General features: G+C 45.3%; 1 protein-coding gene across 14 annotated transcripts in view; it reads right to left on the bottom strand.

Moving 5' to 3' along the window:
- PTPRT (protein tyrosine phosphatase receptor type T) overlaps window positions 1–24,916 on the bottom strand; it is a 935,828-nt gene that overhangs the window by 141,872 nt on the left and 769,040 nt on the right. For 10 of the 14 annotated variants that reach the window (XM_070420943.1, XM_070420935.1, XM_070420937.1 and 7 more), the window contains 2 exons: window positions 12,221–12,356; window positions 6,026–6,055 (listed from right to left, as the gene is read on the bottom strand). In XM_070420943.1, coding sequence (XP_070277044.1) covers window positions 6,026–6,055; window positions 12,221–12,356 — 166 coding nt within the window. The remainder of the gene's footprint in view (window positions 1–6,025; window positions 6,056–12,220; window positions 12,357–24,916) is intronic. The other 4 variants (XM_070420933.1, XM_070420940.1, XM_070420936.1 and 1 more) reach the window with 1 other exon arrangement.

Below are 24,916 nucleotides of genomic sequence, written 5' to 3'. Positions count from 1 at the left end.
CCCAGGCCTCACTCCCAAAGGGCGGGGCCCAGGAATCAGAATTCTCACCACAGTCTTCCTCTTGGCAGAACAGCAGAAGGATGACAGGCATCCTGACTTGCCTTCCTGGTAATGCTTTAGATTTTTCACCTGCCAGCATGTTTGCTGTTAGCTTTTGGTAATTGATACTTATCATTTTTAAATGGTTTCCTTTTATTCCTATTTTTTTCATCTTTATTTGAAGTGACTGATGAATTACATAAAATGCTTTTTGAGCATCTTTTGATATAGTCATTTTAAATTTCTCTTTAAATGCATCGAGGCAATGATATTTGACTTGTAATATTTAATGTGCAAATCTGTGTGCATTTGAGGAAAGGAGGCAGTTTCTTACTTTGGTTGAAGACCTACTATTATACTAGACATTTCCCAAACATTACCTCATTGAATCCTTGCAAGATCTCTATGAGACATGCATTTTTTGGTTAATCCTCACCCAAGAATATTTTCCATTGATTTTTAGAGAGTGGAAGGAAGGGGGTGAGACAGAGAGAGGGAGACATCACTGGGAGAGAGACACATTGATTGGTTGCCTCCTGCACACATCCTGACCAGGGCCAGGAATTGAGCCTGCAACCCAGAGAGGTATGTGCCTTGGACCGGAATTGAACCGGGACCCTTCATTCTGTGGGCTGATGCTCTATCCACTGAGCCAAACCAGCTAGAGTGAGCTATGCATTTTTAAATCTCCACTTTACACATTAGAAAACTGAAACTCAGAAAAAAATTGAGTGGCTTGTCCAGGTCACCAATGCTAGACAGAGGAAGTGTCCCGAAAGCCCCAGAAATAAGGAAGATACAACGTCTGGAGTTACCTAAAAGTAGTAGCTCTTTGTTTTCTTTTTAAGAACAGATCATCTCCCTAGTGACTGTTGCTCTTTTACCTTTTAATTTCATCTTGTTCTTTCATTCATCCACACACTTTCTAGGAGTTCACTGTGCATGTGAGGGGCACCATGGGAAACACCCCAATGAACAAGAAACATCCTTGAGACATACTTGCTCCCGCCCATGAGAACAAAGTCACCGCAGCATGAGTTTGGAGAAAAGGCCGTTCTCCCAGGTGGAGAGAGTCAGGGAAGACTTCCTGTAGGAGCCAGAGTTTGATCTGGACCTTGAAGAATAGATGTTGGATTTTAATAGGTGGAAATGTGGAGAGAGGAAAGAATATGGGAAAAGCCTAAGAATCCCAGTGTGTCCGCAGACAGGGACTACTAGCCCAGATCACCATTCTCTGCCTCTGTGCACCCGTGCAAAGCCTCCGTCCAAGGCCAAGTGCGTCAGGTGAGTGCTCTCTCTGCCAGAACAGCTGAAGATGTCTTAGTGCTTTTACACGAACGACTACACTAACATGTCTTTGCTCGAAACAATGACTGCGCCCATCACACACCTGGAGGTAAATTAGCTTGTGAACACAGGAAAGGCAAAGAGGACTTCTGGATGGAGCATTTCTGCCAGCTCAGAAGTTGAGGAATAATAGCAGCGATGTATAAAATACTGCCTTTGTGTTGGCCACACTACATTCCCACTCTCTGATCGCCCCTCATGAAAATGCTGGAGAGTAAGTCACGGTGGTCATCACCATTTTACAGATGAAGAAACTGAGGCTCAGAGTGGTTCCATGATTGTTCAAGGTCAGAACAATTTAAAGGAAGAGGAGGCAGACCTAGAATTGTGATGTAGGCCTGACATCCAAACCCACATTATTCTCATTTTTGGTGTGTGCACTGGACAAGGAAGGCTCCTGTTCTAGACTCTCCTGCGTCCCTGGATCTCAGACCCTTCTGTCTGTGGCTGTCTTTATTCTGCTCATTAGAGCTCCCCTCACTCTAATCCCTTGATGCCCCTGATCTGGCCGCCCAGTAATTTCAGCTCTGACCATGTGGCAAATCATGAGGACTACAAAGGCAGGATTGCCCCAACAGCCTTTGTGCTAGCCAGGAATAGCTACCACTTCTCGTCCCTAGCAAGGTGCTGATGGCCATGCTCAGAACTGAAGCTCTCCAGGCAGCCAGACTGGCATCTGCATCCTGGGTGTCCCGCAGCCTGGCCAAGGGCTCTCCTAGCACACGGTCCAGGCAGGACTCCATTCCTTCCCTGAAGAATAGGGGTTGGTGAAAAGGATGAGTATGACTTGGGGGTATGTGGTCCTGGGTTCAAACCCTAGCCCTGTCACATCCAGGCTGTGGAATGTACTAATATACAGGTCCTCAAACCTCAGTCTTAATGTCTAAATATACTCAACACAATAGCACGTATCTTGAAGGGCTTGTAAGCATTAGAGGGGCCTGGCACATGGTAGCTGCCAACTGGGAATTCTTTTCAACTTCCGCCCCTTTCTAGGCTGGTTCAGGTGTGCTGCATTCACCTTTGTGTCTGCAAAAGCAAACTCAAGGTGCAGCTCATAGTAGAGCTCAATGAAACAGGATAAATCTTGAACTTCATCCTATCTGTATCTCCAAAGTCTAAGGCAGCCGTGGGCAAACTACGGCCCGCGGGCCGGATCCTGCCTGTTTGAAATGAATAAAACTAAAAAAAAAAAAAGACAGTACTCTTTTATGTAATGATGTTTACTTTGAATTTATATTAGTTCACACAAACACTCCATCCATGCTTTTGTTCCGGCCCTCTGGTCCAGTTTAAGAACCCATTGTGGCCCTCGAGTCAAAAAGTTTGCCCACCCCTGGTCTAAGGCAAACTTAGGCCCTCAGCATAAATCTGGCCCACTGTCTGATTTTTTAAAATAAACTTTTTTGGAATAAATCCATGCTCATTCATTTAATTGTTTATGGCCGCTTTCATGTTATGATGTCAGCATTGAGTAGATGCAATGGAGACAGTCTGAGTCTGCAAAGCCAAAAATATTTACTTGCAGAAAAAGTTTGGGGACCCCTGCTCTTGTGTATGGGAACTTTCAATGGGGGGAACCTGTGAGGGTCTTTGATGAAGAAGACATCCCCCGGCTTCTTCCTCACCCACACGTTTATACCCTCTTTTCCTGGTTTTTCTATTCTTCTCTTTAGCTCTCCGGACCATCACATAACTTCTCTATCACTCAGTTCCTTATATATGTTGTTTATTTTCTATCAACTCCACTATAAAGCTCCATGTGGGCAGGGATCTTTGTTTGTTTTGCTCTTATATCCTGAAACCTTGACCTGTGCCTGGCACACAAGTGGGCACTCCACAAATATTTGTTGAATGAATAAACATGGATTTTATGGGAAAAAGTTGTTCAACCAAAGTGTGTTGGAGGCTTTCTCTTTCATGGATTAATTTTGAACTTTTAAAGGAACCCAGTAACTCCTCCCTCTCTCCCACACACACACAACCCCTGGGAGAAGAGTATTATTTTTCTTATAGATGAGACAACTGAGACTCTGGTTAAGTCAGTGCTTCTCAAACTTGAACATGTACATGAGTCACCAGGGATCTTGCTACCATGCAGGTTCTGACCCAGGAGGTCCAAGCAGGGACCAAGGTACTCCCAGGAGGTGCTCCCTGTCCCTAAACACTCTACCTCCAGTCCTCCCCCCGTTCTGTAGCCACCCCACCTCCAGCATCTTCTGCACGGGCCCCTCAACTTTACTTACACACGTGCCCAGGACTTTCTGATCCTTCAAGTGGCTAATCTTACATTTCTCCACTATTTTAGGGCCTTTGGTTAAAAATTAGTACTTCTTTTCGTGGGCCCCAGACAGTCTGGCTTCCTTTCTCAACTCTACCCCATGACCTGTATGAGTGACTACTGATGGCCAAATGTCAGGGCTATGCCCACTCCCTCCACTTCCATCTGTCTGCAGCAACTCTGCTATCGTCAAATTCTTCTCCTGCAATGGCCTTCTCCTCGTGGTCCTTATAGCTCTCTTTCTGCTTCTATGTCAGCTTTTCCAGGTATTCTCTTCCTCCGAACATTTCACCATGGGCTGGCATGAGTTTCACAATCTAGGATCTGTAACTCAGAACTCCAAGTCTGCACCAATTGAAGGGCTTTTGGTTATCCCTGTACCTTGAACTACAAGTACCTGCATATTTATCTCCTACACTCCCAAACTGTTCATGTTTGACTTCATCAGGGTGCCCAGCATAATCAATGCATGATAGAAAGTGGGCATCCAAAGACAGTGCCATTGTACGCTGGCTACGAGACTGAAAGGGTGAGGTGCCCAGGGGTTGTGATGGGTCATTACATGCCCACAAAGACTGTGGAACATCTATGCCATAAGAACCCCTGAAAGATCAAGGAGATCTCAGGGGCCACCATGATATGTGCCTTGGCCCCTTACAGTTTCTGAAAGGGGAAAGAAAGTAACATTTTGTGAGCGGCAACTTTGTGATAAGCACTTTACAAAATCATCTCCTTTCTTCTTCAAGGTAACTCTATGAGCTAGGCACACTGATCCTACTTTAGAGCTAAGAAGAAGGAAGCTCAAAGAGTTCAGAAAATTTTCTCAAGGCTGCTTAACTGGTGAGCTAAAGTCCTGGTCATCTTTCCTACCACAGAGATGGGACTTGAACCCAGGGCTGCATAATTCCAAAAGCTCATAATTCCAGTATTGTGTCATACCCCTATCCCTTTGCAGATGCAGTTCCCTTTGTTCAGAATTCTTATTTCTTCAATATTGGGTAAACCTGTCTCTAAAAACACTGATAACTATCCCTACCCTATTAACAGTGAGTCACCCAACCAAGTGCTCTCACACCACAGTGCATACAGACACCTCTCAGTTGACGTGTCAAGTATTTGATGTTATGCTGGTCTCTCAGGTAGGCTTGAGTACTGTTAGGGTGAGGCTCCAAGTCCTGGTCATCTCTCCAACCACAGTGTCTGGAATATAATGTGCATGTTCAATGTCTATTTGACAAGTGAATGAATGAGCAAAGGAAGCAAGTTCTTTGGTACTCCTAGTGTTGCTTGTGGGGCTCTGTTGATTTCTAGATAACACAAGGGTAGTAGCACCAGACTCTTATCTGCTCATTGCCTGGATCTAGTGACCTGTGGCCCTAAGAACTGAGCAGAGTGGATGGAAGGGGCTTTTAGCTCCGTCTTCATCTGTGAAGGCTTTGGCAGATGACCACCGACAGTCATGGCCCCTCTCACAAGGCCGGGTTTCCCAGAGTGGAGGACAACATGGGATGATGGGCAATATACTTTACCAGGATCCAGGCATTCTGAATTGAATCCCATAGTTTTGATAACTGAATGTGTGATTTCACATACCTCTCTGGACCTTGATTTTGAGGTATGGAAAATGTATAATAGGAATATGAGACTAATTCAGGGGTTTTCTAATTTTACATTACCAAGAACCTATTTATGAAATATTTCTCCTTTATCCTCATGCTTTGTAAAGGTCTGGTTTAATATTGAGAAAAATCATCAACATTATTTAGAAAATGTGATAATAAATGAACCGGCAATCAGCCAACAAAATGCAGTGACAGCATGAGATAACTCAGGCTAAAACCCAGCTGAGATACTTCCAGTCCAAAGCAAAGACCTGGATGTCACCTGTGAAGCTGTTTCTAGATAAAGTCATGATTCCCTGTAGACTTCCTGAAATAGTGGAAACAGTTGAGGAATTTCTTCCTAACCTTTAAGCCCCCAGTGCTACACAAATGGACTCCAAAGTTGCTGAGACTGTGATTCTGTTTTATGTGCACAAGTCTTGCAGGAGGATTAGGTTGACCTCTTGCTGGAAATTGAGGATTTCTACCTAGAAAATTACACTGACAACAGAGAAACAGCACTGCACATCTCCAAAGATAGGGGGTGAAAAATCCAAGATGGCAGAAACATAATGGACACGAACAATGACTGTTTTTTCAAATGGCAAACATCTACACAAAATAAAAACTGGGGCTACAAACGGCTTAGACAGAAGTGAGTATGAGAAACCCACAGACACTTGGTTGGTGTAGGGAATGCATGCTACAGGTTCCCTTACAGGGCACAAAGTAAAGTTAACCCAGGGTCGATACTTACAAGTAATAGGAGTAGGAATAAGCATTTCTTCTATATATTGATGGGCAGTCAGATGAAGGAAATGTCCAAAAAGGGGGAAAAAGAAAAGACAAATAAACAAGAATTAGATTTATATAAAATCTTGATTCTTAGAAATGCACATAGTATTTCAGCATCCCTAAGCTCAAGGAGATGCACGTTTCTCTACTAGTCATCTTTGCTGAGAATCAGACACTTTCGGTGCTAGAAAAAAAAATGAGAGAGGCCTCTTCTATGATGGAGAAACGCACTACTCATACGGAGGAAGCCACATCTCACGTTGGCTATGTCAGTTGCTTGAACGTTCTTTCTTACGGTCACCTAAAACTAGCACTGTTGATTATGACATTTTAGTCTTGGGTCAGATTTCTCTGGCCTTCTGGAACTAGTCTATCACTCTTTCACATGACAGTGCTGCTATGATCAAAGGAAAACCATAATGACTTCTATCTTTTCTGTTTCAGGTCAAATCACATCAGTCTCTATTTAGCAAGGTCATGCCAGAAGCAAGGAAATCGTGTAGCCAGCATCCAAGATGGCTCCCCAGTGATCCACACGTCCCAGTGCTCACACCTATGTGTACTGTCTTGCCCCACACTGAATCAGAGCAGGCCCTATCTAACCAATAGAATGTAATAGATATTATGCCTTGGGACTTTCTAGAATAGGTCAAGAAGAATCCTTGCAGCTCAGACCGGGTCTTTGCAACTCTCACTTTGAAGCCCGAGTCTCCGTGTAAAAAGTCCAAGTATTCTGAGGTTGACATGCTGGAGAGAGCATGCAAACCGACCATGTGAGAGGCCCCAGGAGGGCATGAAGAGCTCCAGCCAGACCCAGCAGTTCATAACCAGAGCAAAATTCAAACTTCATGAAAGAGCACTGCACTAACAGAGAGGAATTCCAGTCTTTAGTCTGAAGAGACTACAACTGGAATAAATGCTCTGTGCCTTCATTTCTTAATTTGATTCTTAGATTAGTTGAACTAGGTCAATGACATGGGTAAATACCAATTTACATGCTTCGAGGTGTGGAAACATATGATGCCTTAGCATCCTAGTACTACCACTTGCTTACTGATGGCCTCGAGCAAATCACTAAATATCTCAATTTCTCCATCTCAAGGTTGAGGGTAATAATTATCTATTTGCAAAAGTCATTGTGGGCATTAACATTAAATTATATATATATATTGCCGGAACCGGTTTGGCTCAGTGGATAGAGCGTAGGCCTGCGGACTGAAAGGTCCCAGGTTCGATTCCGGTCGAGGGCATGTACCTGGGTTGCGGGCACATCCCCAGTAGGAGATGTGCAGGAGGCAGCTGATCGATGTTTCTCTCTCATCGATGTTTCTAACTCTCTATCTTTCTCCCTTCCTCTTTGTAAAAAATCAATAAAATATATTTAAAAAAACCAAAAAAACATTAAATTATATTAATCTAAATTATATTCAAATTATATATGATATATAAAGTGTTATAAGAAAATTATATGAATCTAAAGCAATAGATTATATTGATCTAAACACCTGAAATAGAGTAGGCCTCAATAAAGAGGAATTTATGACCCTACCTCATTCACAAATGAGGTTTGCCGCTTCTCACTCTGGTGACCAAGAACAAAGTGTTCACCTCTTTAGGAATATTAAAATAGTAACAAAATACAAACAAATACTTAAGTAGCACTATTGTATAGTCAGGCACTGTTCTCGGCTGTTATCAGACATTAAATTATGTATTCCTCACAACCATCCTGGCAGGTAAGTATTACTATCACCCCCTACATTACAGATGAGGAAACTGAGGCAAAAGGGGTTAAATATCTTGCCTAAGATCACTCAGTTGGTAACCAGATTTGATTGAAACATGGCTCTAAAGCTCATGTTCTTGATCACTAAACTGCTTTTTTTTTTTTTTTGAGAAAGGAAGAAAACAGATGTGTGAGTCAGGCATTGAGATGCCACATATTTATCTCTTTTAATCCTACCCACAGCTCCAATAATAGAGCATTATTTTCATGTTTATTTGAGTAATCTCAGCTCTAAGAGGTCACTCTTCACTAGGGCTAAGGTTTTGTGTATTTTTGGACCAGTTGCAAGACCTCCATCCTGAGCCAGGATTTCATCACTGTCAGCAGCCCCAGGCTGCACTCAACATTCTGGACCCTCTGGCTTTTATGCTGTTAACCTTCAGGACTCACCTCTGCCTGGACTACCTCCTCATGACAACATGCTTCCTTAGCCTTCAACCTCCACTTCCAAACAGCTTTTCTGAGTCATCCTTCTTGTTACCAAAAGTGAGTGTTATCAAGGCAACTCCAGAATGACTACAACTGACAATCTTTTATTAATTGAGTACCTTTTCCCAATTAAATGGCAAAGTGTTCCAGGCAGGGATTATAATTCTTTATTCTGTGACCAAAACACAGTATATATGTGTGCTTTCTGTAAGGCTTAAAGAAGATTTACTGGAGGTCTAAATTTACAAGGATACAGTGATATTGCAAGTAACAGATTGCCTAAGACCAAAAATCCTGAGCAGGAAGACAGCTGTGCTTAGAAAAAAAACCAAAACCCAAACTGAATAAATAATGTACTGCAAAATCTTATTTTCAGCTGGCTTGTAAGACTGACTTGAGACACAGCTTCCCTTTTTGTTCCATGCTATGTAAACAGGACTAAATTGTCTATTTAACCATCTAATTGACCACCTACCAATCCATCTAGCACATACTGGCAAACCCATCCATCCCTCTCTCCATCCAACCATCCATTTAGCTACTCACTAAACAATCTATCCATTTAGCCCATAAACACACACACACACACACACACACACACACACACACACACACACACACTCATCTAAATGGAGATACTCCTCCTGTGTATCTCCATGCAGCCCCAACTCTATAGGGTCCTGCTTTAAAAAAAAAAAAAAAAACAGTCCAAAGAGCCAAAGGTATACAAAAAGAATTCTAAACTTTAACTTGCATCTTTTACAAACTGTAAGGCAACCCTGTTTGAATCACCCACCATCTCAGAATCCTTTCTGCAACCTTTCATTTTTCAAGGTCCCCTCTACCTATCACAAAACAACCAAGCAATGACAGCAAAACATCCCCTCTCTCTTTTCTCTTCTATCTTTTTTCCCCTTACATTTTGAATGTAATTGATTTAGCTTCTTTCATTACTAGTAGTAAGTCCTTCCCCTGGTCCCCTGTACCTGTAACCCGTTCTCCGTCTGATATCTAGTTCACTATCACAAAAGAAAACAACTAACAGCAAGAGACAAACTCTCTTTGGAGAGTGACAAAGAAACCCTAAGGCCAAAGAGGATGAGCACTTCAGGGGAAGAATCTAGGGACATCTTATGTATCCTGGAAATATTTGGCCACAACTTTGGTGAAGACTTTGAACCAGTTGGACCCACGAGGAGCGGGGAAAACGGAGCACCATGCCCGTGCCCGTGAAGGTTAGGGAGGAGACCTCGATCGAGCCAGGGAAGGGGATGCAGCAGGTGTTGGACTTCTGGACCCAGGAACTAACTGTGGATCATGATGGGACTGAAGAGATGCTGATACAGGATCCTGAGTTGTGATGATTTGCCTATTACTTAGGGGTTTCTTTTCCTTTAATAACAGTTTCCCTTTAGGTTGCTGAGGACAGTGTTCTCACCAGCAGTAAATTAGTGACAGACTCAATCGGCAATGAAGTTTTCCCCATAAGAAGGAGCCCATGAAACCCTTTACTGGCCTTTGGGAATTTCTAGACATGAGAAAACATTGCAGGTCAGTGGAAAGAGTGTAGGTCTAGGCTTCATTTCTCTTTTTCTCCCTCTTTACCTTCCTCCTCTTTTCTTCTCGCTTCCCCTTTGCCCATCAGTACATGATTAACAACTAGTTCAGCAAAACAAATTTTCTCCAAAAGATACTGCATGTGTAAACATTGATTGGCAAACTCGCAACCTCCGCCCACGGCTACAACACCTGAGATTTGCCTCTTGGGGAGAAATGGTGATCATGTGACAGCTGCTGGCTGGGTGTGATGGATGGTTTTCATAGAGGTGGAAGATGAAGATATGCAGAAGAGGTTAAAAACACACAAAGGGACTCCCTTTATACTTGCTCTCACCCAGGAAACAGAAAGCTCTTTTCTCCCTCCCCAAAAGTCACACGTTTCAGAAATAGCTGTTGGGAAGGAAGTGAAATTTCTTCACAAGCTCGCAGACGATGGTGACGTGGGGGTAAGCCAGGCTTTAGAAAGAGCAAAATTGGAGGAGCATATCTGACTTACAAATCAGTGACAAAGAATGAGAACACTGCAGGTCTATCAAATAGAAATGCAATTCTATTAAACTGGCTACTTTTTCCAGGTAGACAATGCCAGCCTCCAATGTGCCTGTGATTCTAAGAAACATGATGATGATCTTGTAAATGCAATGCTCTTACCTGCCTCCTCCCCCCCCCCCCCTGCCCCCCATCCCAATCAAACCTAGCAGCTGACTTATCACCAAGACATTCAATATGGCCACATTTTAAGGATGATGGTAATAATATGACAACGCAGTGCTGTCCTTAACCCTCTGGGGGATTTTGCTCCCCAATATTAACATAGTGCCTTCCCTTCCCCTAACCTCTCCAACCACAAAATCAGCAGCTGGATGAGAACCTTAACTCTTCAGTCATTCACTTGGGAGCCTGAGGAAGAGAGCAGTCCTGTTAGACAAACGATGTCAAAAAAGGACAAGGTCCTACCAATAAGATGTTCTGGCACAGCACGCACTGACTGATTGAGAACAGAACCTTCTGAGACACAGGGACATTCTGGTGCCACAATGGCTAAGAGAAGGCTGACTGCGTGTATAGTGGGAACCACGATATTTCTGACTCACTGATGGTTGAAAATGGGAAATTATTATTATTTTTGTTTCATTTTCTTCATTTATATAGTCACATGATCCCTTAAGTAGAAGCTGGATCACCTTGTCTTTGGGGAAATCTGTCCTTTTGTTTTTGTGGGGAGTGAATTTCAGGAGCACTTTTTATTCTACAGATGGAAGCAAGCCCCTGGTCCTTATTACTGGGCTTGCCCTGAACTCTGTGAGTAACCAAATCCAGAGCTTCAGGCCGAGGTGTTAAGCAGTTTGTTTAATAATGTAAGAGTCTCTTTAACTTGGGGGCAGGGAAACTTGCAGGACATATTCTTATAATATAGGTACATGTTTGGTTTCCTCTGGCAGATTCGGGGAGTGGAAAGGTGGAGGCCAAGGTTGGGACCATGATATTGAAGCTCAGAAGACATGAAGATGCATGGTAGGCATGGAAACCTGGTACCAGGCAGGGGCTAAGCAGAGGTGGGCAGGAGGACCCTCTGTTTAGAAGGATAACCAGTACACTATAGGCACAGTCATAGCTAATGTTGATCAGCTTTCCTGGTGGATATTTCCCTTCCCTCTTTGCAATTCCGCTCATTATCCTCCCCTTGTGAGTGCCTGATAAACAAGATGGCAGTGTAGGAATCTTGGGGATGAGGGAGGGATCTGTACCCTGGCTTTCATAAATAATACAGTCTAGAGAAAACACACACCATAGGAGAACACTGAGTTAGTTGACGTGCGCAGGGAGCCATCCTGTTGAGATGGGCAGGTTTTGTGGGACACAGAGGAAGGAAGGAACTTTCCCTTGAGACTATCCCACTACTGAAAGCTTTATCCCAGTCATGCCGAGCAAGGGCACCGGGAATGCTGCTGCTTGACCAAAGGGAAACCAGGGGTAAAAGAGGATGAGAAGAGCAAAGCATTACTTTTCTGCATCTGCATTTCTGGGCTCATCTGTGTTCCTGGGGCTCCTCAGTTATTTTGATGACATGACCAATCACAACAGAGCAGTGAAATTAGAGAAGACCTGTTGCATGATATAAAGAATCCCACAGCACATCAAGGTGGCCGAACCCCTATCCCATAAGAAACTGACCATCTCTGGGCCACACACAACGCAGACAGCACATGCCCTCAGTCGCCAACAAGATGAACCACAACTGGCCCAAGTATTTCAGGACCTCGGCAACCATAGCCATAGGTCCTTGCTGGAAAGTGATTAACAGAGCAATGACCTGGCCATGTGGCAGTGATGTGGCCACCTGCAGTCGCCATAGTCGGCAGGACAGCAACCCAGACTCACCTCCTTTTGATGGTGAGCATCACGCCCAAGAGAATGATGATGAACATGAGAAGACCAGCAATCACTCCAGCCATCTTCACAGTGTTGTCCACCTGCTTCTCTGGCTCCACGGTGTTAGAATTCTGGGTGGAGGCACCTTGCAGGGGAAAAGGGGAGGATAAAGATGTTGAAAAGGCTCATACTTGTAGCTAGACAATAATGGCAATGACAATGGCTTATATTTATTGAGAGCTAACTGTGTGCCAGGCACTGTGCTAAGGGTGTTACACAAATAGTACCATTCAATCCTTCTGAGGATGAATCCCTTATGAGGTTGGGATTATTATCATATCCTTTCCTTTTCTTTTCTTTTTTTTTTTTTGCAGATGTAAAAAGGGACATTCAGAGAAATTGAGTCCCCTAGGGTTACACAACCTTATCATCCTCTTTATCTTCCTTATCCTCAGTTGGAGGATTTTATCCCTCATACTGCTTATCTCTAGGATCAAGTCCTGGAATTACAGTTTGATTCTTGGGTTCATGAAATTATTCCAAACCCTACTTCATCCTTTCATGTAAATGGTGAAAACAACAGCTTTATGTTAAGGTAACACAATAAAACTCACTGTATTTACAAAGATAAAAACACAGTTTTGTGTTGTGCCTTACATGAAGCAAATGGTGAGGTAGAAATTTAGTTTTTTAAAAGGAAATTTCCTTGGATTTGAATGCTTGTATGTGACTAAGTCCATGTTTTGAATGTAGTGCTGATGCTGCAGGCTCTGCCAGACTTGAACTCAGTTCCAAATAGAAGTGTCCTCTGCCCTGGGCTGGGCCCTTTCATGGATCCACCTTTGTCAGTCCTCACAAACACTCCAACAAGCAGAAAGGATTTTCCCATTTTGTAGATGAGAAAACCAAGGGAACTTGCTGAAGGTCACATGGCTGATAAAGGTCAGGGCCAGGATTCCACAGGTTTCTGATCTGAATCTAGGCCTCAAGAGTCAGAAACTCTGTATTCCACTTTCAAGTCCCCTGCCCCCATACAATGATTTTGCAATAGCAAAAGCAAGCAGGCAGAGAATGCCTCAGCTCGATCTCTTCATGCAACATACGAGGGAACAGAGGCTACTTCCCCCTCGAGACACCTGTGTGAACACTGCTGGAGAGCACTGCTGGCCCGGCACCCCTAGGAGCCCCTCCTGCTGCTCTTCAGCTTCCCAATGGTGCCAGGGAGGCCCCTAAATCCAAAGCATCCTCTTCCTCACCCATCCCTATTTTTCTGCTACCTCAGCACCAGCTCATCCATCATCAGCGACATCTTCTCTGGTTGCCTGTGCCCCTGGGAGGGTTCCTGTCTTTCCTCTCATTTCTGATAACTCTCTGTAACACTTTGCGCATACCTGAATGCCCCAATATTATTAGTTATTTGTTTCCCCATTTGTCTCCTCCAGTGGTCTGCAAGCTCCTCAGGGGCGAGGTTATGCCTTCTCTATCTTTGCTTCCTCATGATAGCCCAGAGCCTGGCTCCTAATAGGTGTTCCCTTAATGTTTGCATTGTTCAACGTTTAGCTGAAGGGATGACATCGCTGCCCACACACATTTGTTCTCATGAAACCAAATTGAGTTTCTCCTTTTCCAGCCACATGTTCAGAGAATTCAGCTGAGTTGAAGGGACATTAATGCCCATAAGCTATGATTCTGACTCCCCAGATTCCCTGATGGTTAAGAACATCCCTCTAGCACACGGATGCATCCCCTCTTCTTGCTTAAGAGGATCCAGTGTTTACTTTATCAGAGCACCTTCCCCAGACACTCTTGTAACTTAGACAAGCTGGGTTTACTCAGCCAAGCCTCCCTAGTGAGAAGGGCAAGTCTTCCAGAACAGGGAGTGCATCCTAGTCACCTCTCTAACACCAGTGTCTAGTCCAGGCCTCCTTCCTTATAATTGTTGGTTAACAGATGATTATTGAATGTCATATAGGCAAGTGAACCAACAGTTATATGCTACATTCATTAATTTGCTACTGAGTACCCATGAAGTGTGCCAAACTGGGCTGTGTGCCAAAATGCTATCAGTGGGGTCAGAGTTCCTCCTTTTGGAAAGAGTTATGGAGGAGGGATTTTTTTTTTCAGTTCCCCTCACCAGCTAAAGACAAAACTAGAGTATCAAATCCCAACACCATCTGCAGAGGCTTTACTTATCTAGAGCCAGAGAATTCCTGGGGGAGCCAGCTCACCGCCTCTTTAGCAGGGCTGGGCTCACATTCCAGAGTTGGGGCTGGTTCCCAGTAGCCCCCATGCAGCTCCCCTTTCCCAGTTTGGAGACAAGAATTCTGAGCTATGTCTAGTCCCAGAGACATATGACGTGACTAAGCACACAGGAGGCTGAGCACCTCAGTGCAGTTTCCTTAATAGCGTCAGAGTCTTTGTATTTGGATTTGAAGGGATGGCCGGCTCTGGAGCATCCGCTCACAGGCGTAGCTGAACTTGACTTAGTGCCCGCTATGAGATCCTGTTCTAGAGACTGGGGTACAAAGGCAAAGGAGACCTGCAGAAGGTCCCAATTCCCCAGGAACACTGTTATTAGCTTGGTCTATGAGAGTCACACTTCATTCCTTCCAGACATAATCACAAGCACCCTCCATGTGCCAGGCATTTGGTGATACACAGTGAGAAAACAGGCACAGCTCCTGCCTTCAAAGAGCCTACAGTGAGTGTTGGATGGGGCTTAGGGGACAGGCTTAATGAACCAAGAACCAATAATAGTAAGCTTTCAACTCTATTAAGGATCCGAACTGAGAGGCACGTGACACTTGGGAAGTGTATAATGGGGAAATGAATAAGTGAATCTCTTCTGGGAGGAAGTGGCCAGTGGGGTGAGCTCCAGGGGAGGACAGTCTCTAACTAGTGGAAGAGAAAGTGAGAGGGTCACATGGGAACAGAAGAAAAAACAGCCCTGGCCCAGGCTGTGTGATGGGGCAAGGAGCCCAGAGCATTCAAGAAATGAAAGAGACGTAGTGTGATGAGGGTGAGAGAGAAGCTGGAGAGGACAGCACAGGTCGGTCCACACTGGACACAATAGGCCGCAATGAGAGTTTTTGTCCTTAACCCCAAGAAAAATAGAAAGCCATTTGAGTGTTATTCATGGGGCAATGATGCAGTCAGATTTGTGTTTCCAACACATCATTCCAGCTTCACTGTGGAGCCAAAATGGATCGGAGAGATAAATTTTGCAGGCAAATGGGTGGGGGATGATAGTTGCCAGACTCAGATAATGGCAGTGCAGACAGAAAGATGCAATAAGAGAGATAATTACCTGAATTAGATATAAATAAAACCTCTTGATGGATTGGATAGGGGAATAAGGGAGAGGGAACTGACAAGGAGGATCACAAGTCTTGGGCTTTCATAACAAAGTGGATGATGGTGCTTGCTGTTCATGGATTCAGGAAACAATAGAGAAAGAATAGCTTTAGAGGGAAAATGTGTGTGTTTGGGGAAATCTGAGCTTGAGAGATACTCTAGAAAAGTAGGAGCTCTAAAAGGAGGTCTGAGCTGGAGGTAAACATGTGTGATTCATATGCACCTAGATGGTACTTGAAGCTGGGAGTTGATGAAGTCACCCAGGGGGAGAATAAAGAGTGAAAGGAGACACAGACTTAGATAGAGACTGGAAGGTCTGTGGTATTTAGTGAGTGGGTCGAGGAAGATGAGCCTGCATAGGAGAAAGAGAAGAACTGGCCAGACAGGTAAGAAAAAGAAACAGGAGAGTATTGTGTCCTAGCACCAATAGAAGAGGGTGTTTCAAGAAGGAAGACAAAATCAACAGTGCCAAGCACTGCTCCTAAGATAGAATCAAGCTCTATACCCAGATGAAAGTGAGATTTTGGATGAGTACTTGACAACCTTTCCCAAATAAGTTCTAAGATGTTTCTAAACAGAAGCACCTTCAGCAGTGATCATGAACTAGCAATGGGACATACTTGGGGGTCACAGAGCATCTGTGACATTCATAGTGGCCACCTCAACGGCCACAGCCCAGTGATTTAGACAGATTTAATAAATTCAGCCGAGAGTCATCGAACTGACATGCCAAACTCTATACAGCAAAGTTACTATGAGGAGCCATGCTTGGCTGGTCCACCTAGGCTCCAGATACAGGGACGTGAACATCCCCTGCGACATGGCAAGTCTAACTCCCACTTCAGCATCCTTTTAAGGGCCTTTGCTCTGGCTGCTGGGGATCTGTGCCTCTGTTCATAAAGGAAGTGCTGACAGTGTTCAAAGGGGATACAGTATAGAGGAAAGGGCTCTGGGATCAAAGGCCAGGCAGGATGCACATGTGGCTGCTACATCTGAGAGAAAAACGAGAGGGATAGAGACCGAGGATAAGCCAGTCCTGGTCTTGTTGCAGTCAGGAATGTGTCCATGGGGCTCACGTCTTAAGTGCTCCCCGAGCAGATGAGAACCTATGAGAGGATTTAGGAAGCACATGAGGTTGGCTAATGATGGGGGCTCCTGGCATTGTGATCAGCTGTCTCAGGCAGGCGCAGAGCTCCTTATCAAATAGAAGCTCATATCACTACTTCTTAAAAATTTAGCTTAAATGTACTGATCCATTACTGGTGCCGAGCAATGTGCCAAGCACTTTTCATATAATAAGTCATTTGATCTTCTTAGCACTCGACGCAGAAGGAGCTGGTTTTATTTTCTCTTTTATATAGATTAGAAATGTTCACAAAGGGTGACATGACTTGTCCCAGGCATTATCACTACAATGAACTGTCCTTGACGGAGTTGTAGTTAAGGAAATGCCAGCTCTCAGTCCACACAGAAGAAAAGCCATCTGACTCACTGGCCTGAAATCCAAGGGAACTCGTCAGAGAGGCAGAACTGGGAACCATTCAGTAATATGGTAGTTACATTCCAGTTGTCCTAAGCCCATCCTTTTCATGAGAGTCAAACCCCAAAAAGCTCTGTTCCTGGCCCTGGATGACTTCTATCAATTAAGCAGGAACTGGGAGTCTGAGAACTGAGAGAAGGGGAGGCATCTGAATGTATCTTCATCTCCGCACTCCACTGGGAGCCAACCTGAGAATAGTCTAAGTAACTCAGAACTGGCAACGAGGTACCAGGTGGTGGATTTATCCACCTGGAGCAGCGTCAAGGCTCCACTAGAGTCCTTTGTAGGATGTAGTCATCAAAATAACCTTGTGAACTCAGCCTGCACTGGCAGAGGACCCCTGTCTACAACATGAGACTGCGCGCCCAACCTCCGACTCTAGCCAGCTGTGCCCTCCAAGCTCTCAGTGCCCCAAAAGGCTGAACCAGTCCTCTCCAAGCAGCTGATGCTAACCCTGCTCTTGACTCTTTCCACAAAAGCTATTGTGGCATAGAATCTAGTCCCCCTCCTAGCTCCAGCTCAGAGTCCATATCTGGCTTTCACCATACTACTTGTCCACTTTTGCACATGGACACATGGTGCCGGAGGCATGACTCTTGGTCTCTTGAAGTCTGTGCCCCACTCTCAATATTCACCCCACACATAGGACCCAGTCACCATGATCTGTTTCTCCTACTGCCTCCTTTCATGTTACCAAACAACCATGATGGTTTATATTCCCCAAGGTCTCCTAGGACCTAGCAAGGGCAATGATGTTCAGCTCCACTCTGCATTAGAAGGACCAATTTGATAAGGCTTGTCCAGGTGGGGATCCCAGCCTCTGAGAGAGAGCTCCAGGGTGAAGATAGGCCAAGAGCCTTGCCACTCAAAGTGTGGTCCACTGACCAGCAGCATCACCTTGGGAACTTATAAAAAAATGCAGAATCTCAGGCCCCACCCCAGATCTATTGAATCACCATTTTATCAAGGGCTCCAGGTGATTTGGGTGCTCATTAAAATCCAGATATCATTGACTTTGGAGGAGCGGAAGTCAGAATCAGGGCTTCTCAGCCTAGAGAAGGGAAGATTCATATGAGTCCTAATCTTATGTTCCAAAAATTAAAGGACCATTGTGAAGGATGGAATAGATTTGGTCCCTTGAATTTTAAAGGTCAGAGCTAATGGTAGAAGAGTCAGGGATAGATTTGGGACCAACACAAGGAAAGGATTTAATGTGGAAGTGCTATCATGCTGATGCCCAGCCATCCTCTTTTAATGTGGCATTATGATGTAGAGGAGCACAAAAGCAGTCATGGTTCCCAAGTCCTTTTCAGAGTTAGCCCTCCCTTTACCTGCCTACTCTGTCTCCACCGGGTATCACCACCTAGGCTTCTTGGATACTCAACCATGCCCTCTCTATCTTGACCTTTCTTCTCCGCTATTGACCCCATCTCCCACCTCAACCCAGCACCCCTTGATTCCAGGGACACCCATGTTCTGGGTAAAAGATAATCTTCCTGTCATCCTTAGAACCATGAGACTCCCATAGGGCCCATCCCCAGACTTCCAAGTTACCAACAAAGGCAGGAAAATGTGTCACCAACAATGAAAGGCATTGTCTGGGCACAGCGTTCTCCCCATCAAGCAGAAGAGACCAAATGACCTCTAATGCTCTTTCTTGAGGTTTGAGATGCTATGGTTTTATGAGATGGGTCTAAAGTAATGGATTTAAAATTAGAAATACATGAGCTTGCTTCCAGACTCCATCACTCACGCATTGTGTGACCTCGATCAAAGCTGTTAACCAAATGCGATTTGATATCCTCATTTATAAAATAGGGAGTAAACGCCAAGTTCACAGGGATTTTTCTAAGGATAAAACGTAACAATGGAAATAAAAATGCTTGGAAAACTCCAAGGAACTGCTCACACATGTGGCACACTGACAGCATGACCTCGGAACTGGTGCCAGAGAGACAGCAGGGTGTTTTGGTGTCTATAAACTGTGGGTGCACAGTGGGCACTGGGGCAATGCCTCCTTGCAACCTGCTGCCTGAGTTCATCCAATCCTTAGGATGAAGGCAGGCAGAGCCCCCTCGTGATTCATTTCACTTCCTCTTATAGGCCAGGGCTGTCTCGGGCTCACATGTGGATAACTTAATGGCAGCAATAGCATAATTTGGCAACAAGGGATTCATGATTCATTCTCAAAGTGCTCTCACTGGCTACAGGCCCAGTTCTATAGCTATTTGCTCCGTAAAGATACGGAGCAAAAATAGAAGTTGTAGATAAAGAACATCTAATTGCAATTGATAAAACCAAGTAAATCCCAGTGGAAGCCTAACCCGCGCTGATGATCATTGCTGATGGCGAGGAAAGGAAGCCGGCTCTCGGAGACACTACTCCTGAAAGTTGAAGTCTTTAAAATACTCAGTCGCCTCTTAGCCGTCCGAGGGCATATTATCCCCCAATCTTAGCGTGTTGGCAGTTCACCCATCTACTTAACGAGTTCCTTGAAGAGTTTCTCTGCTTTTACTCTGGCTTGTGTGCATCTAACGCCCAGTAGAGAGAAGCTTTGAAACCCTGCATCTGAGCTGCTGCTACCTCTATGCCAGAGAAAGTGTTAAGCATTGCAGGCTTCTCTGATTATGGGGGTTTTTCCAAGCGGAGGCAACAGGGAAAAGATGAGGAAGCTGGGCAACTTTCCAGTTCTTCTAAAGCCAGGTACGCACCAAATCCCTTCTTGATTTTGCTGGAAGCAAATTCTCAGAATGGTAGGCTATTTTTAAGATGAAACTGAAGCCCAGAGAGGAAAAGAGGTGGTAGGAAAGCATCTGCATCCTTCATTAGATGAAAGCCTCCAGACTTTACAAATTGCACCCCAAGGGGTGAAGAGCATTTGTGACTGTGACCATGAACTAGGTTGGCAGTATTTGAGGACAGAGATCGTAGCGAACAGGAGGGGTGCGAGAAGCCTGGGGAGAAACAAATGCGGTTGCTGACTTTTCTTTTAATGGAAAAATGTGGATTCCAGATATTTCACACAAATAAGTGTGATGTTGATACAGGAAAATAAAATAGACTGGATGATTAAGTCAGATTTTCTTTTCATTCCATTTACTAAAGGAGGGAATGACCACTAGAAACCAGCACAGGATCCACGTTAGCATTCAACCAGGAAAAGGGAAACTGCTCCAAACACTTAAAACTAGAGCAAATTTAGCAGCGAAGTGGTACCCAGGGTTCAGGAGAGGAGGGTGAGGCAACCCAGAGGGTGACATCACAAGCTGTTACCCAGCGCAGGCTGAGGAGACGAAGGGCAGAGGTGGGGCCATCTGGGCCCAGAGGTCAGGGTCCCCAACAGAAGTGAGACTTGGAGAATTGTGTCAGGCCTGTATGGTTCTTCCCTCTCGAGGCCACAAGGGAAGCCTTCTCCTTCCTCTTGCTCCACAGTTGATGTCTCCTTTTGGCCAAACCCGGTCACCTCTTGACATGAGGCCCAAGGGTCACCTGCATATCCCAGCACAGCAGGGGGTGAGCAACAGATGGATCTGAGGCCAAATGGGCCAAGGGCCAGCATGCGCTTTTCTATGAACTCGGGATGCTAGTTTCACCTTGTTGCCACTTTTGAGCGGTGTCTGGACTTGTACCTCCAGAAGAATGTCCAGTACTGTGTCTTGCACAAAGTCATGGCCAATATGGAGACACTGTGACTGGCTTTCAGGACAGCCAGGTGTAAAACTGGACTCTATCTACACGAGTCAGGATACCTGACCACATGTGAAACAGAAATATTATTAACAATAAAGAGTTAACATAGACTGGGAGTTTTTACTACGAGCCAGGATGCTGTTTTAAGCTCTTCATATATACTATCTCTTTTAATCCTCACTATAATGCTATGAAGTGGGTTTTCTCATCATACCCATTTCAGAGATGGGAAAACTGAGGCTCAGAGAGACTAAGTAACAGTAGCAAGTGGCAGAGATGGGATTTGAACCCTGGCAGTCTGGTACAGAGTTTATTCTCTTTAAATCATTATACCATTCTGCCACCTTTCCCACAAACAGTGGGGAGACATTGCTAACCAGGGAAATCTGGTTGTCTTTCCTCAAATATCAGGAAGAAAAATGTAGACTGGTATTTAGGGAATTTAGACCCTGATCATGACCGGCAGATTAAGATGCCTTTGCATTTATTCCTGTCCCTGCTCAGTTTGCCACCTGCTTGTATCATGCAGCTCCATTTATTCCAGCTTTTCTTTAAAATTATCTCATCTCCTCTCATGCCCTCTCACCAACGTATAATATTCTAATATCCAAGGGATTGATGAACATGTCATATGAATCTTGTTATAAGGGCCAAATTATACAGACTTTGCTCAAATGATATTTACACTTGACCTTTTAAACTTAAGTTCCCTCATCCTTTTCATTTTCCTTGTAGATCAGCCACCATCTCCAAGCCCTTAATATATTGCATTTAGCTTTATTATTAATCTCTGGGCTTTCTCTATAATACCTTTCTTGGTATTTAGCAACCAAAGCATCCCATAGAATTTCACAGAGAGACAAGTCTTGCTTAAGTTTAGGCAACTATTTTCTACTTTATTTCCAATACTCTTTCTTTGATCTCACGATGACTAATTTTTTAAATTGCTGGCTACCTCCCCCGCATCTCAGAATGCACCTCCATCACGAGATCTGGTGGATAATGGAGTACATAAGAAGGATTATTCCATCATTCTTCTAAGTGATATCACCTAGGATGTTTCTCAAAGTAATAAATAAATTGCCTCAATTCATCATATGACAGTAATTGCTTTTACCCAAGATTTAACTCGGAGGCAATGTCAAGTAGCTGGAAAATACTACAGAGAAACAGGATTTTCAAAGATAGCTCTACCCTGGCTGTGGAAAGCCACTGAATAAGTACTGAGTTAAGTATAAAGAAGATACAGATTTATAACATCCCAGACTCCCTCAGTATTACCCAGCCAGTCCTTAGAGGCGGGGATCGACTTCATCACAGACTATACAACTGAAGCCGCTAAACACTGGCGACAGAGGCTGCTCTCTTTCCCGACTTTAATGGAGGTTAGCACCCCAGGAGATAGAAATAGCTTTAATTGATTGTTTGAAAGCACGCTGGCCACACAAATAAATTGTTCCTCAAGGGCTGATTCCACTTGTTCCCAGGCGTCTCCTGAATCTCTGTTTTCAGGTAGGCCTTGTTTTGCACAGCGAATGCTCTGTGGTCAAATTCTAGTTCAATCATGTTACACACGGTAGGAAAGGAGGCTATAGAAACCCCGAGGGTGAATTGCTTCAGGGTGCAGGAAAACTCCTTTATTCTAAATTTTTAAAAAAATGCATTTGGAATTCAGCACAATGGACTTAGTTAAGACCAGTCATGACTGATTGACGTCAGGCACTGTCATTATTGACACATCCCTTGTAAGGCACATCCTTTCAAGGCTGTACTGGTGGTGGGCGGAGAACCCCTTTATGTTTCCCATGGTCTCAGTTGCTCCCCCTTGTACCCAGGGAAGGCCTTCAGCAGGAGTGCCAGGACCTTAGTTCGTGACCAGAGTAGGACTGTAAGCTACGGCTAGAGTTGGGTGTGACACTGTCTAGGAACTCAGAGATGGGTGCACTTTGTAGACTGGTCTAGGCATCAGGACACAGTTAAGGTTAAGGACCAGGATGTGCCTGGGATAAGGGTCAAATCTGAAGGAGGAATCAGAAATCAGCTGGCGGCTAGAGTTTGGGAGGGTTCTGCTGGTCAGTCTGTACTCATGGGGATAGTCAGCCTATGCCCATGAAACCACACATAGCTCAGTGGCCTCCAAATGGATTAGACCCATCTATTGGCGTCATGAGCACCAACTCAACCCTTGGCCACCGAGGAGAAGTCTCGGCATTACCCAATGTATGTGGTGCCTGAATGATAATGAAGATAGTGGATCTGCCGGTGAGGTGATTACTAGACACACCTGCTGTCTGGGAGCTCACTAACATATTTGGAGAGAGAAGTGTGCAAGCTGACAATCCAAACTCAGTGGGATGGGTGCTAATAAACAGCTATGTAAAGAGAAGGGCATGCATGAGTCTGCTTAGGCACGGCTGGACTACACACTTCATTTCCACACACCGTGAGCAGTGTGGGACAGGTCGGGCGGGCATCCCTGAGACCAGCCAGTGGCCGCCTGCCACCACTCCCTCCCCGGCTCCCTGTGGTCCAGACCAGTCTGTCCCGCTGATGAGGATGGAGAGGCCGAGTCTGCTCAGCCTGAGGCCCTGGCTCCTGCAGCAGAAATCTGTGTGCTGAGCCAGGAGCCCAGGCGGCTCAAAGCTGCTTAACTGTGGCAGAGAGGAGCACCCACGGCCTGCGTTGGGGATTAAGGGTTTAGTCTGAAGAGCAGATGTAAGAGGGAACACTCGCTCTTTTGGATGCTCTATGGTAAAGTCCTTTTAGACTTTCCCAGGACCTGAGAGCGTGTAGCCACACTGAGCATACTCATTCTTCCTGTGGAGTCGGAGCAGTCCTAGGGCAGCTGGCAGACGGGGGAGCCTTCGCAGGAGCAGTCAGTGGAGAGAGAAGCACAGAAGCCAACCAGGGATGGTCTACGGGTCATACAGTGCCAGGACTCTGAGAACAGGTTACGACATCCCGGTTGGTGAGGGAGAGGCCAAGGCCAGGAGGCGACCAGCACAGGTGCTGAGACCATTCAAAGGCAGGAGGCAGGACCAGGAAGCGGGCATCAGAGCCTCGGAGTGGAGACCCGTCCTGAGCCAAATGTGGAAAGGGGACCCACAGGGAGCCCCGCTGAGGTGGCAGCTCTTGGCCTTGGTCTCTGTGAGGACTGCAGGGCACAGCTCTGAGAGTAGCCCCGTCCACTGCCCAGCGGTCAGGAGTGCTGCGTCTCCAAGAGCATTAGTTCCTGAGGCTGTTGTAACAAATGATCACAGGCCGGGTGGTTGAAAACCACTGAAATTTGGAGACGCAAGGTCTGAAGTCAAGGGATGAGCAGAGCTCCCCTGAGACTGGGCAGAGTCCTTCCCGGCCCCTGCCTGGCTGTGGTGGTGGCTGGCAGTCCTCGGCGTTCCAATCTCTGCCTATCGTCACACAGTGCTCTCTTTGTGTCTCTGTCTTCCGTGCCGATTCTCTTCTTGTAAGGACACCAGTCATAATAGATTAGAGCCATCCATGACTTCATCTTCACTAATAACATCTGCAAAGACCCTCTTTTAAATAAGGTCACATTCACAGGAACGAGGGGTTGGGACTGCAACACGTCTTTTCTGGGAGACACAATTCAACCCATCACAGCAGGTTCAGCTGAGTCATGATCCAAGCAGCCTGGGAATGGGCCACCCCTGGGAGGGAGGTCTTTGCATTTCATAAGTCAAATCAAATGCTAATAGGAGTCAGGGCCCAGTGGAGAGCACGTGGGAAGAGGGACAAGACTCCTGGGCGGTTACAGACTTAGCGGAATAGAAGGCTTCTAGAAGGACATGTCCTGGCTTTATCTGTCTGAACAGGGTAGCAGGGTGCACCAGGGGCTGAGGCGTCCCTAAGGCTCTTACTCAGAAACATAATTCAATTCTTTCCAACTGACTCCGGCCAAATTGATGCCCCCTGAAGTGACAGCACTGCCTGACTCAATGGGGCAGGAAGGGGGAGGAGAGGCAAAGATCTGCCCGGCTCAGGCAGCTTTGTCCAAATCTTGCCTCTGGAACAGGCAGCTTGCAGCGAACATCAGTGCGCCCGAGAAGGAGAGAGGTGCACAGGAGGGGGCGAGCAATCTCTAGGGAGGATTAGTGGAAGCA

Source organism: Myotis yumanensis, unplaced genomic scaffold (genome assembly GCF_028538775.1).
Source record: "Myotis yumanensis isolate MYYU_CA2020_CCGP unplaced genomic scaffold, mMyoYum1.0.hap1 SCAF_7, whole genome shotgun sequence".
NCBI lineage: Eukaryota > Metazoa > Chordata > Mammalia > Chiroptera > Vespertilionidae > Myotis > Myotis yumanensis.
This window is presented reverse-complemented; position numbering and strand designations above follow the sequence as displayed.